The 13,387-nt window shown below is 42.7% G+C and overlaps 1 protein-coding gene across 1 annotated transcript in view; it reads right to left on the reverse strand.

The window, feature by feature from the left end:
- LOC309568016 (cell adhesion molecule CEACAM1-like) overlaps positions 1 to 13,387 on the reverse strand; it is a 214,013-nt gene that overhangs the window by 46,433 nt on the left and 154,193 nt on the right. Inside the window, exons 3-4 of the mRNA XM_082273588.1 lie at positions 8,680 to 8,958; positions 4,079 to 4,360 (exon numbers count right to left, since the gene is read on the reverse strand). Of these exons, the coding sequence (XP_082129714.1) occupies positions 4,079 to 4,360; positions 8,680 to 8,958 (561 nt within the window). The remainder of the gene's footprint in view (positions 1 to 4,078; positions 4,361 to 8,679; positions 8,959 to 13,387) is intronic.

Raw genomic sequence — 13,387 nt, forward strand, 5'->3', positions numbered from 1 at the left:
GTGCAGAGCGACCAGCCTATAATCCTGATTTACAGTGGGGGGAAAGGGGGGGTGAGCATTATACAGTGGTGGGAAGGGGGCAGTGAAAAGGGAGGATACAGCCAGGTGGAGGGGAGGACAGAGCCAGTTTCACAGAGGAGAGGGGGTGTTGCAGCCATGTGGAGGGAAGAAGCGAACCAGATGCACAGAAGAGAGGAGGAGTTGCAGCCAGGTGTAGGTAAGGACAGAGCCAGATGCACAGAGGAGAGGAGGAGTTGCAGTAATGTGGAGGGGAGGATAGAGCTATGTGCTTAGAGGAGAGGAGGAGTTGCAGCAGGTGGAGGGGGAGAACAGAGCCAGGTGCACAGAAGATAGGAGGAGTTGCAGCCAGGTGGAATGGAGGACAGAGCCTGGTGCACAGAGGAGAGCAGGAGCTGCAGCCAGTTGGAGAAGAGGACAGAGCCAGGTGCAGAGAGGAGAGGAGGAGTTGCAGCCAGGTAGAGGGGAGGACAGAGCTAGGTGCACAGAGGAGAGGAGGAGTTGCAGCAGGTGGAGGGGAGGAAATAGCCAGGTGCACATAAGAGAGGAGGAGTTGCAGCAGGTGGAGGGGAGAAATGAGCCAGGTGCACATAAGAGAGGAGGAGTTGCAGCCAGGTGGAATGGAGGACAGAGCCAGTTTCACAGAGGAGAGCAGGAGTTGCAGCTAGGTGGAGGGGAGGACAGAGCCAGTTACAGAGAGGAGAGGAGGAGCGGCAGCCAGGTGGAGGAGAGGACGGAGCCAGGTGCACAGAGGAGAGAAGGAGTTGCAGCCAGGTGGAGGAGAGGACGGAGCCAGGTGCACAGAGGGGAGGGTGAGTTGCAGCGAGGTGGTGGGGAGGACAAAGCCAGGTGCACAGAGGTGAGGGGGAGTTGCAGCTAGGTGGAGGAGAGGACGGAGCCAGGTGCACAGAGGAGAGGAGGAGTTGCAGCCAGGTGGAGGAGCGGACGGAGCCAGGTGCACAGAGGGGAGAGTGAGTTGCAGCCAGATGGAGGGGAGGACAAAGCCAGGTGCACAGAGGTGAGGGGAAGTTGCAGCTAGGTGGAGAGGAGGACAGAGCCAGGTGCACAGAGGAGAGGAGGGGATGCAGCCGTGTCCTCCATCACCACTAACCTGGTAGGGTTTAGTCTTCCATGCTCTGCTGTGAGTCACAACCTGTGACAGGCGATGAAATCCGAAGCAGAGGCCGAAGCAGACAGCGGAGCTGTGGGAGCAAGCGGTTGTGCCGATTGACCACTATAATCCGCCACATCCAGCTCTGCCCACCACCATACTGCATCATGTGACCCAGTTGGGCCAATCACAAATTGTGTCCATCGCTGAGACCGGACAGCTTCCAGGCTCAGGCTGCTAATGGGTGCAAGGAGGGTGACAGCGGAGTCAGGGCAGCGGGAGCAGGGGCCTTTTTGTGCACTTCTTGATCTTGCACCCAGAGTGACCCACCCACCCCTCCAAAGAGTGCATTAAGGTAAAAAAAAAACTTCTGCCTTTTGAACCACTTTAAACCTCAACAAAACACAATTATAATAGAATTCGATATATGTTAAATCCACAGCTGTAAACAGTAAAAAGCTGTTTTTCTCCAATCAGCTCTCACACAGTCTAAGCCCAGATTCTACACCCCTATGTGTTGCTGAAAGAGGAAAAAAGATTTCTAACGTGATCTGCACTTTCCAAAGAGTGTAGAAAGGGGAAGCAGATATACAAGTAAAACTTATGGAGCGAGATTTGTTTAACTGCTTGCCGACCGCCCACCACAGATATAGTGCAACAGGGCGGCCTGGCTGCGCAAAATCACATAGATCTACGTGATTTTGTGCACGCGGTCTCTGCAGTACCGCCAGAGCCGCACTCCCGCTGTGTTTAGACAGAGCGGGAGGCAGGCTGCGGGAGCGGGCCATGGTAGGAGCGGCTAAGCTGAAACCCCGATCTCTCTGTGCCTGTCACAGAGCCCACCACAGTGAGTAAGCACCAATAGGCATACATTAACCGCTTTGATCACCCCCAGTATTAACCCCTTCCCTGCCAGTGTTATTTATACAGTAACAGTGCATATTTTTAGCACTGATTACTGTAGTAATATCTCTGGTCCTCAAAAGGGTGTCAAAAATGTCAGTTAGGGGTCAGCAATGTCGCAGTCTCGCTAAAAATCGCTGATCGCCACCATTACTAATAAAAACATAAAAAATAAATAAAAAGTCCAAAAATCTATCCCATAGTTTGGAAAACGCAATAACTTTTTAAAAGAGCGCAGGCATAGGACACACCCCCTGCCACGCCCCCTTAAACATGATTAATTAAACCCACAAGTGCTTTTTACCACTAGTGTTTCTTTATATTGGCTTGTGAAATTTACAAATTCAGCGATTGGGAAATTGGGTGAAAGGTTTAGCACTGGGAAACACTTTTTTGAAAGATATAAAGTGCATTTTATATACAGCTATACAGATCAGACCAAAATGAGGGATAAATGAGGAGGAAAGAGGGACAGAGGGACTTTGTTCCAAATCAGGGACAGTCCCTCAAAATCAGGGACAGTTGGGAGCTATGATGTAACTATGTGATAAAGATCATACCTAGACTTCAGCTTTAACTTACCAGATACAGCTAGATTTATGCAATAATTTCAATATTTAGTATTTATTATAATTGTGCATTCTTACTTATGAAAGATAACTATCTTCTTACTTAGCTTTACTCACACTGTCTAAGTCTGGCACTTCAATTTCAGAATCAGAGCCTCATTGGTCACCTGAAGACTGACAGCTACTGGCTGTCAACTGTCTGACACATTTGGCCTGGTGTGTATGAAGTGAAGAGAAAACATAGCTTTGCAATTACTGGAAACATCCATTACATTTCTTGCCATCTTTATTTTTTATACTTCCCTTATTAGATGCTTGTGTTTAATGCACTTCACTGAACTTCACATTTAACTAAATTAGGCCCACTGTCTCCCAACTCCTGAGAGTGCATAACAATGTCAAAGAGCACAGGCATTTCATGGACAAAATGTAGATAAAGATTTCTATCATTTCATACTTATATGCTCCCACTAAGCAGCATTTCAGATTTGTGACTGTCAGACTTCAGATGGCCTCTGGCATATGTTTGACCCTTAAACTGAAATGTCAGGCTCAAAAAAAGAAAAGCCAATAAAGGGGGCAGTTATATAAATCTTCCATGAATAAGCCTGCACAACATTAAGGCTAAAAACACTGAGTTCCAAGCGCTGATAATTGTGGAAATCTTATGTGAGAAATGGGGAAGTGGGGGGAAAACCCCAAAGTATAATCAGAGCTAAACTGTGCAGCTGTCAGGTCAAATTAAAATAATGCTAAGTGGCTGAAAACAACAAAGTCAGACAGTGCTCGGTAGCTCAATCAAGGGGAAATGTATAAGCCATAAGATATGGAAGCTGAAGTATGTTCAAACTCAATAGAAAGTTAAAAAAAACATATTTATTTCCATAAATGAAAAGGGGAACCAGTTTGCCATGTCCTCTATGACATAACAAAGCGCATGCACACGAAACGCATCGTCACAGGAACAGGGATGTTTGCACCCCATGCTGGTTCCAGTGGCTTCCTTCCGGGTATTGCGATTCTGCCTAGCTGCTCGAGTGATGTCACCTGCACGCACCAACGAGGTTCGGCTTGGACATGGTGTTTGGTGCCTCCCCATGTCATTCTTCTTGCCAATTGGACACAGCGACCCATCAGTACCCAGGGTCCTAGTGTGGTAATGTTTGCAACACTGCATAATCTTCCTTTTTGTTTATGGAAACAAAATATATGTGTTTTTAACTTTCAATCGACTTTAGACATACTTCATCTTTCATATCTTATGGCTTATAAATTCCTCATGATTGAGCTACCGAGTGCTGTCTGACTTTTTTCAACTATTTTAAGGCTGAAGCAGATTCTAGCATAAGCCCATTTGTGGCTGGTTCTCTTTGTCAAGTACTAACTTAGTAGACCATTACATATTCATAAAAAAAAATCTGACAGTTGCATTTAAAACTGCTTACTGGTAATAAATAGAATTAGTTTCAACACTTACAGCCCAGTGTGAAATTTATTCCATTGCTGGTCATGCTGTTTATCCAGTTGGAGGCTGTACAGGTGAAGGTTCCATTGTCATTAGTAGTGACAGGGGTGATTGTGAGGACTGTGTTGTTCTCGGTGAGGTGATATTGGGGGTCCTGGGGCAGTGGCACCCCCTGTAGGCTCCAGGTGTAAGTGACATCTGTACCATTAGCTGAACAGGTCAGAGACACCGAATCTAATCCCGGCCAGACCAGTTCTGATACATTACTGGTTAATTTCACATCAGAGACCGGATCTGTCAAATTAAAAACACAATTTGTTAGACTGATTAAGCAAAGTCACTTTGAAACTTGAAAAAAAGAAAAAAAAAACAGATCATTCTCTCACACAGTGCTGTGTGGGGTTGTTATAGCACTGAAAAAAAAGTGGGTTGCTGAACCAGCCCATGGCTTTCTAAGACACCCCCATATATAAGATTTTTTTTTGCTTCTTTGAACTTTCAACTTGACTGAATGCAGAGAGCTGAAAAGGAAGGTCATTGAATGCATTAGGGTGAAAATCCTTGAGACTTTACAACTCCTTTAAGTTTATGAAATAAAATACACACACCTACGTGTTCACAATCGTCCTCAGAATGTAAATGAAGCTGCCCTTGCAAACTCTCACAAACAATTGGATAAGTGAGCGGCAGTCTGATTTGCACCTCATAAAATTGCGGATTTGCTTGAAAAATGAATGATTTTCCATAGAATCTATTTGCTAATGTAGTCTGGAAAGGTATTTTAGCAGAGTGCACAGAAACAGAAAAGCAACACCTCTAGTCCCCCATTTTTGATTACATTTTTATGTCAAGAGAATCCTTTCTTCCTGTGACCAAAGCAACGTAAAGTGAAAAAAAACAAAAAACAAAAGTCAGCAGCTGCAAATACTGTAGCTGCTGACATTTAATAAAAAGGATACATACCTGTCCAGAGGTTTAGTGCTGTGTTCACTTGAACTTGGTGTTCGGGTCCCCGGAGCGACATGTTTACTGTGGGCAGTGCTGCACTTTGTGAAAAATCCTGTAGCCTTGTGGGATCTGTGACATTTCCCAGAAGGTTACAGGTGGGGGGGACTTCCAGTGGATTTCTGCGTTGATACAACCAGAAGGGGGATCAGGTACTTGTCAAAACCAGATACCTGAACCCCCTTCCCCAAAAAAGTGCCAAAAACAGAAGAGGAGGGAGAGAAGGGCATAAAGCAGAGCTTCCCTTTTAGGGTAAAGTTCATCTTTATTAACCTTCCTAGCGGTATTTCCGAGCGTGACTCGGGGTTACATTTCAGAGCCAAAAGCAGTAACCCCGAGCCACACTCGGGGTAGCGCTAGGAAGATCGCTGGATCCTGGAAGAGGTTTTACTTACCTTTTCTCCGGGATCCAGCGATGTATCCCGGCGGTGTAAGCCGGCGGAGCTCTCTCCCGATCGTCTGCGAGCCCCGGCTTCCGTCTCCGGCGACGTGACGTCCGCCGGGGGGTGGAACCGGCGGCAAATTCAAATGTAAAACACACGAACACACTGATACCATTCAAAATAAAATAAAATCACATTACATTGCCCCCCAGTGCCCTTTCCTGCAGTTTACTGTACTTTTTATGTAAATATATATATACACAGTATATATATATACACGTATATATATATATATATACACACACTTGTATTATATATATATATATATATATATATATACGTAATTCTTGTGAATGAGCAGCCCAAACCAACTGTATACATTATATATATATATATATATATATATATATATATATATATATATATATATATATATAATATATGTATACTGTATATATATATATATTTTTAGCACTGATTTCTGTAATAATGTCACTGGTCCCCCCAAAAGTGTCAAAAATGTGAGTTAGGGGTCCGATCTGTTCGCCACAATGTCGCAGTCCCGCAAAAAAAAATTGCAGATCGCCGCCAGATCGCCGCCATTACTAGTTTAAAAAAAAACAATAAAAATGACATCAATTTTCCGTAGTTAGTAGCTGCGATAACTTTTCCGCAAACCAATCAAAATATGCTTATTGCAATTTTTTTTACCAAAAATATGTAGCAGAAAACAAATTGGCCTAAAATGTTAAAAAATTTAGATTTTTACATTTTTTGGGGGGGGGGGGGGGAATTTCATATTAACAAAATGTGAAAAATATTGTTATTTTTTTCACAATTTTCGATCTCTTTTTGTTTATAGTGCAAAAAGTAAAAATCGCACAGGTGATCAAATACCACCAAAAAAAAGCTATATTTGTGGGGAAAAAAGGACATAAATTTAATTTGGGTACAGCATCGCACAACCGTGCAATTGTCCGTTAAAATAACGCAGTGCCGAATCGCAAAATATGGCCTGTTCGGGAATGGGGTAAAATCTTCCGGTCTTAAAGCGGTTAAAAATACGCTCATTGAGAATTTTTTTGTCAAAGACATGTAGCTAAATACATTTTGGCCTAAATATATGACAAAAATTGAATATATTGGATATTTTTTAACTGTCAAAGTAGAAAAATATTGTTATTTTTTCAAAATTGTCGCTTTTTTATTAATATTGCAAAAAATGAAAAGCGCAGAGGTGATCAAATACCACCAAAAGAAAGCTCTGTTTGTGGGAAAAAAAGGACGTAAATTTAGTTTGGGTATGGCGTTGCATGACCACGCAATTGTCAGTTAAAGTCGCACAGTGCCGAATCGCAAAAAGTGGCCTGGACGTAAAGCAGGAAAATCCTCCGGTCCTAAAGTGGTTTATCCACTCTAGTCCAGTTTAATGATCCCACAGCTCTGAGTATGGGAGCACTTGACAATGGCATTGAATTCTGGGAGCTATGATGTCACTCATAGGCTTTCATTGCCCATACATTGTTAGTGCTCCTGGTGAGGAGGGGCAGGGAACGTTTAAAAAAAATTGTCAGAATTTGACTTTTCTTCCACTTTAAGTTTAGACATGCAGCTATCATTTTTGTGCCTCTGAAAAAATGATGTGCGGTAGATTGCTTGATTTGACAGGTGGTGAGGAGGCAATATGTTGCCTCCTCATCACCTGTTTAAACCCTGTGTATGCCACCATACCGCAATCAAGTGCATTACACTCAGTTGCAGGGTGGTTGTGGTGTGGCCCCATTCACTTGGATGGGTCCTGTTCATTAGCTGTACTTTGCATGTTGTGGGGGAACCCTGGGCCATACAATTTAGCAGGTCAGGTTATGTTGCTCTTATTACTACATTTGAACACATTCCCTGCATTAAAGTGTTTCTAAAGGCTCAAGGTTTTTGCATTCTATACATGAAGGTAAAAAAACCTTCTGTGTGCAGCAGCTCTGCCCAGCCCCCCCCCCCCCCAGTACTTACCTGAGCCTCATCTCGATCCAGTAATGTGTGTGAGAGTCTCATCTCTCCGGGGACCCTTTCTCCTCATTGGCTTAGACAGCAGTGGGAGCCATTGGCAATGAGAAGAGACTCTATGTCTCAGGAGCTAGCCTGCTTGGCTGCTCCCACAGCAAGCTGTTTGCTCTGGGGGCACTTGGCAGGATGGTGGAGCTAGGAGCACCAGTGGGGGGACCTGAGAAGAGGAGGATCGGGGCTGCTCTGTGCAAAACCATTACACAGAGCAGGTAAATATAACATGTTTGTTGTTAAAATAGAAAAAAAACTTGACTCTAATTTTTAAAATTCATCACCACAAACAATAATTTTTAAAATTCATCACCACAAACAATATTTTGTACTCTGTACGTTACAGTAATTACACAATTCAAGTGACATCATTAATAGCGGACAACAATTTATATCCATGTCTGATAGGCTTAAAGTAGAACTACAAAACATTTTTTATTTTGGACATAGTATTGGAGGGTAATAAACCATAATTTATTTTTTTAATCATCTGTGTCCCAATGGGAAGATTTCCCTTCACTTCCTGTCCCATAGTCACAACAGGAAGTGAACATAAATCCCACAAAAGTGAGGAAAATCCTGGTTATCACCAGGCTCATCAGAACTAGTGTCCCTGTGTTGGATAATTGTTCCTCTATCTCCCTCTATTTCTGTTCTGATGACAACCTAGAATTCGGGATTTTCATTCACTTACTTCTCGGCAATAACTATACACTGGAAAAAATAGAAAGGGGAATCTCCCTAACGGGGACACAGACAGCAATAAAAGCCTCCCAGATATTCTACTCCCTCTCCACTCTATCCAAAGCTAATATATATATATATATATATATATATATATATATATATATATATTTTTTTTTTTTTAAGAAAGATACTATCACATCCATGAAACATATTGGGGGTTGAATTACTAAAGGCAAACATACTGCGCACTGCAAGTGCACTTGCTCCAGAGCTTAGTAAATGAGGTAAAGCTTCACTTTGCAAAGAATATCCAATCACATGCAATGAAAATAAAAAAAACAGCATTTTTGCTTGCTCATTATTGGATGATAGAAACCAGAAAGCTTATCTAACTTCAGAGCTTCCACTCAGATCCAGAGCAACTGCAATTGCATGTTCAGTATATTTGCCCTTAGTAACTCAACCCCATTGTATAATTCTTACCTGATACACTCAGTTGAAGGGTGTTGCTGGTGTTGGTGCTGACAGGGTTGTGGATGGTGCAGGTGTAGCTTCCACTGTCACTCCCTGTGATTGGCTGGAAGTAGAGGTAGGAATCCTGGCAGGTCACATGGGGCTGAGAGCAGATGTTCTTCCCATCACGGTAGAAGGTGTAAGTAGTTACAGTCTGGCCACCCGCATTACAATGGAGAGACACATAGGAGCCACCAGTGAGATTTTTAGAAGTGTCATTACTACTGAGGACAGGAGTATTGAGAATATCTAAAAATGAAAAAAAAAAAGGCAATTATTTGTAACAAAAATGTATTACCAATATAAAAGAAATGGGAACTTACAAAGGTAGCACTGACACAGTTAAGACTGCAGCTTACAGTATACACAGATGGAGAAATATAAGATGGGGACCTTCACTTGAAGATGTCTCACCACTTATAGTGGGTAAGGTTGAAAAAAGACACCAGTGCATCCAGTTCAACCTGTGGTGTGTGAGTGTGCTTGTGTTTATGTCAATAGTACATTGTACTTCCCTGTAGGTTATGATCGTTAAAGTGCCCATTTAATAGCTTTTTTAAACTATTGAGGCTCCCTGCGGATACCACTGCTTGTGGAAGAGAATTCCACATCCTTACTGCTCTGACAGTAAAGAACGCTGTTTAAGGTTAAACCGCTTCTCTTCCCATTTCAGTGAATGGCCGTGTGTCTTTAAATTCTCTTTCACTGAAAAGATTTACGCTAGCGTCCCCAGTACAGTATTTGTACATTGCTATCATATCACCTCTCAAGCATCTCCTCCTCTCCAGAGAGAATAAGTTCAATGCTTGTAGTCTTTCCCCATAGCTGAGGTCCTCCGGTCCCTTTATTAGCTTTGTTGCCCTTCTCTGAACTCTCTCAAGTTCCAGCACATCCTTCCTGAGGAATGGTGCCCGGAACTGGACGGATTACTCAAAATGCAGCCAGACCAGAGTATTGTAGAATGTGAGAATTATCTTTTAATCTCTGGAGTGAATCCCTTTTTTAATGCATGCCATTGCTGAGCCTGTCATCTACTAGGACCCCCAGGTCTTTTTCCATCCTAGATTCCCCCAGAGGTTCTCCCCGTAGTGAATAACTTGCGTTCCTATTTTTAGCACCCAAATGCATTACTTTACATTTCTCAACAATAAACCTAATTTGCCATGTAGTTGTCCACCCCATTAATTTATTTAGGTCTTCTTGTAAGGTTTCCATATCCTGTGCTGATTTTATTGCCTTGCTCATATCATCTGCAGATATCATCTGAAAATATTGAGATTGAGCTGTTTATCCCATCCACTATATCGTTTATGGAAAAATTAAACAGAATAGGTCCCAGGACAGATCCTTGGGGGACCCCACTTACCACACCGGACCATTCCAAGTACCCCCATTTATCACTACCCTTTGGACTTGCCTCTGTAGCCAGTTTTAAATCCAGGTACTATGGTACCCTATGATCCATGCCGACAGACCTATGTTTGTAAAGTAAATGTTTGTGGGGAAATGTATCAAAGTCCTTTGCCAAATCCAGATACACCACATCCACAGGCCTTCCGTTATGTAGATGGCAGCTCACTTCCTCATAGAAGGTTAATAGATTGGTTTGGCAAAAACGATTCTTCATGAATTTGTGCTGATTACCACTAATAATACCATTTTTAATAATACAATCTTGGATATAGTCCATCATCATCCCCTCCATTAGCTTACATACTATCTATTTTAGACTGACTGGTCTGTAGTTTCCAGGGATATATCTCAGCCCTTTTTTAAATATTGGTACCATGTTGTTTTTTCTCCAATCAGCTGGTACCATTCCAGTCAGTAAATTGTCCATAAAAATTAGGAACAATGATCTAGCTATCACCTGGTTGAGTTCCTTATGGACCCTCGGGTGTACTCTTGGTTGCTATATCCCCCCCCCCCATTTCTTTTGTGAAAACTGAGGAGAAAAATGTATTTAAAACCTTTGACTTCCCTTTGTCTTTTGTAACCGAATTCCCTTCATTATCCTTTATGGGGCCAATTTGTTCTGGCCTCACTTTCTTACAGTTTTATATTTAAAGAATTTTGTGGTTTTTTTTTTTTTTTTTTTACTCTCCTTTACTACATGCCCTTCGTGGTCTATTTTAGCTGCCCTGATTGTGCTCTTACATTTCAGATTTTGTTTTGTATTGTTGGAATGCTGACAATGCCTCAGCCTTGTATTTTTTAAAGGCCTTTTCTTTTCCTTTCATATGCATTGTTACATTAGAGTTTAGCCACCCAGGATTAACTTTTGCTCTTTTAAATGTATTTCCCATAGGAATTCACTGGCCAATACCTTTATTAGATGTGCTCTTAAAGCACTCCCATTTTTCCTCTGTGTTCTTTGTTCCTAGGATTTTATCAAATTTAATATCCTCTAGCAAAGAGCGTAGTTTAGGGAAGTTGGCTCTTTTGAAATTCAGTGTACTTTTATTACCCTTGTGCTTCTTATCTCTGTGACTTATACTAAATCTAATTGACCTGTGGTCACTGTTTCCTAAGTTGCCCTGTGTTTTCACATCGGCAATCAGGTCCATATTGTTTGTAATCAGTAGGTCTTGTAATGTGCTCTTGATGGTGCATTTACCAACTGACCCATGAAATTATCCTACAAGACATTTAGGAAATAGTGAGCCTTAGACGAATTTGCTGTTCCTTCTCCCCAGTCTATAGATGGATAAATAAAATCCCCCTTTATAATAAAATTTCCCAGCTTTGCCACCATTCCAAGCTGTGATAGGAGGTCCACCTCTCCTCCTCCCTCAGGTTAGGGGGGCTGTAACATATGCACACTATTACTTTGCCATCATTTTGCTCCCTTTGGAGCTCCACCCACAAGGATTCTACCTCCTCCCTAGCTCCATTAGTGACATCCCTCATGTTCACTTACACATAAATTTTGATATACAGGCATACCCCTCCCTCTTCCCTACCCTGCCTATCTCTACGATGTAGGGAATACCCCTGGATGTTTGCCAGCCAATCAAGTGAGCTGTCAAACCGAGTTTCTGAAATTCCCACAAAATCAAAATTCTCTTCGTTGATTAGCAGCTCCATTTCACCCATTTTATTAGCCAGACTTCCAGCATTTGTGTATTAGCCTCATAATTTTGTCCTGCCGCATACTATTTTCTTGTTAGTTGTTATGAGGCTGCCATTTGGATTTGCTAACTTACCTACCTTGGGTTTTGTCATTCTAATCACCCTACCGCTAATGCCTCCAATATTACCTTCTGAACCCTACTCATTGCTGGCTAGCTGTATATCTGGACCCTCCCCCCAACACCTAGTTTACAAGCCCCTCTAAGTTTTCATCCATCTTCTCTCCCAGCCAAGCTGTACCCTCCCCATTTAGGTACAGTCCGTCGCTGCTAAAGAACCAGTAACCAACAGAGAAGTCACCCCAGTTCTCCAGGAATCCAAACCCCTCCTTTCTACACCAGCTCCCTAACCACTTGTTAATTTCCCTAATCTCCTGCTGCCTCTCTGGTGTGGCCGAGGTACCAGTAGTATTTCTGGGAATATTACCTTCGAGGTCCTACTGTTCAAATTAGCTCCTACTGTAAGTCCCTGAAATAAATTTTTATGACTCTCCATTTTCCTCTAACTTTGTCACTGGTATCCATGTGTACCATGACAGCTGGGTCCTTCCAAGCCCGATCCAATAATCTGTCCACCCGATCCGCAATGTGCCGAACCCGAGTACCTAGTAAACAACATACAATTTGGTGCTTACGGTCTTTGTGCCAAATAGCCCTCTCTGTCCTAATAACTGAACCCTTTACCACCAGGATCTGTCTTTCCTTACCCGTAGCCTTACCCCCGCCCTAACTGGTGGAGTTTTTCCCTGGCAGCTAGGGGCATTGCTCTGATCCAGCAATGCCACTCCTTGACTGGTTTCTCCAACTTCACGCAACAGGGCGTACTTATTGGGAGCCCAGGACCAGCCTCCTTGACATTTTCCCCTCTACCCCGCCTAAATTATTTATTTCTAAAACAACTGTTAAATTCAAGCTACTAACCATAACCTACAAAGCCATCCATAACTTGGCGCCCAGCTACATCACTAATCTGGTCTCAAAATACCGACCAACTCATTCTCTTCGCTCCTCCCAGGACCTCCTGCTCTCTAGCTCCCTTGTAACCACTTCCCATGCTCGCCTCCAGGACTTCTCCCGAGCTTCTCCCATCCTCTGGAATGCTCTACCCCCATCTGTCCGACTATCTCCAACTTTGACTACTTTCAGACGATCCCTGAAAACACATCTCTTCAGAGAAACCTATCTGGCAACCACCTAACAACTGTACTCTTATTTTATCCATCAGCCCATCCCCCACAGTTATTACCTCTTGTATCTCTTGACCGTCCCTCTTAGATTGTAAGCTCTAACGAGCAGGGTCCTCTGATTCCTACTGTATTGAAGTGTATTGTATTTGTACTGTCTGCCCTCAAGTTGTAAAGCGCTGCGTAAACTGTTGGCGCTATATAAATACTATATAATAATAATAAAAATGTAGGAAAAGACTGCAATGATCGTTACCTATATATTTGGGTCACGCTAGACATGCAGTGGATCTCAGAGCCCCCAATTGTTCTAAACAAAAAAACGAAACTATTTCTTACCGGCTCCAACACTAAAGGATATAT

This window comes from Pelophylax lessonae (genome assembly GCF_965119305.1).
Source record: "Pelophylax lessonae genome assembly, chromosome: 12".
NCBI classification, from domain to species: domain Eukaryota; kingdom Metazoa; phylum Chordata; class Amphibia; order Anura; family Ranidae; genus Pelophylax; species Pelophylax lessonae.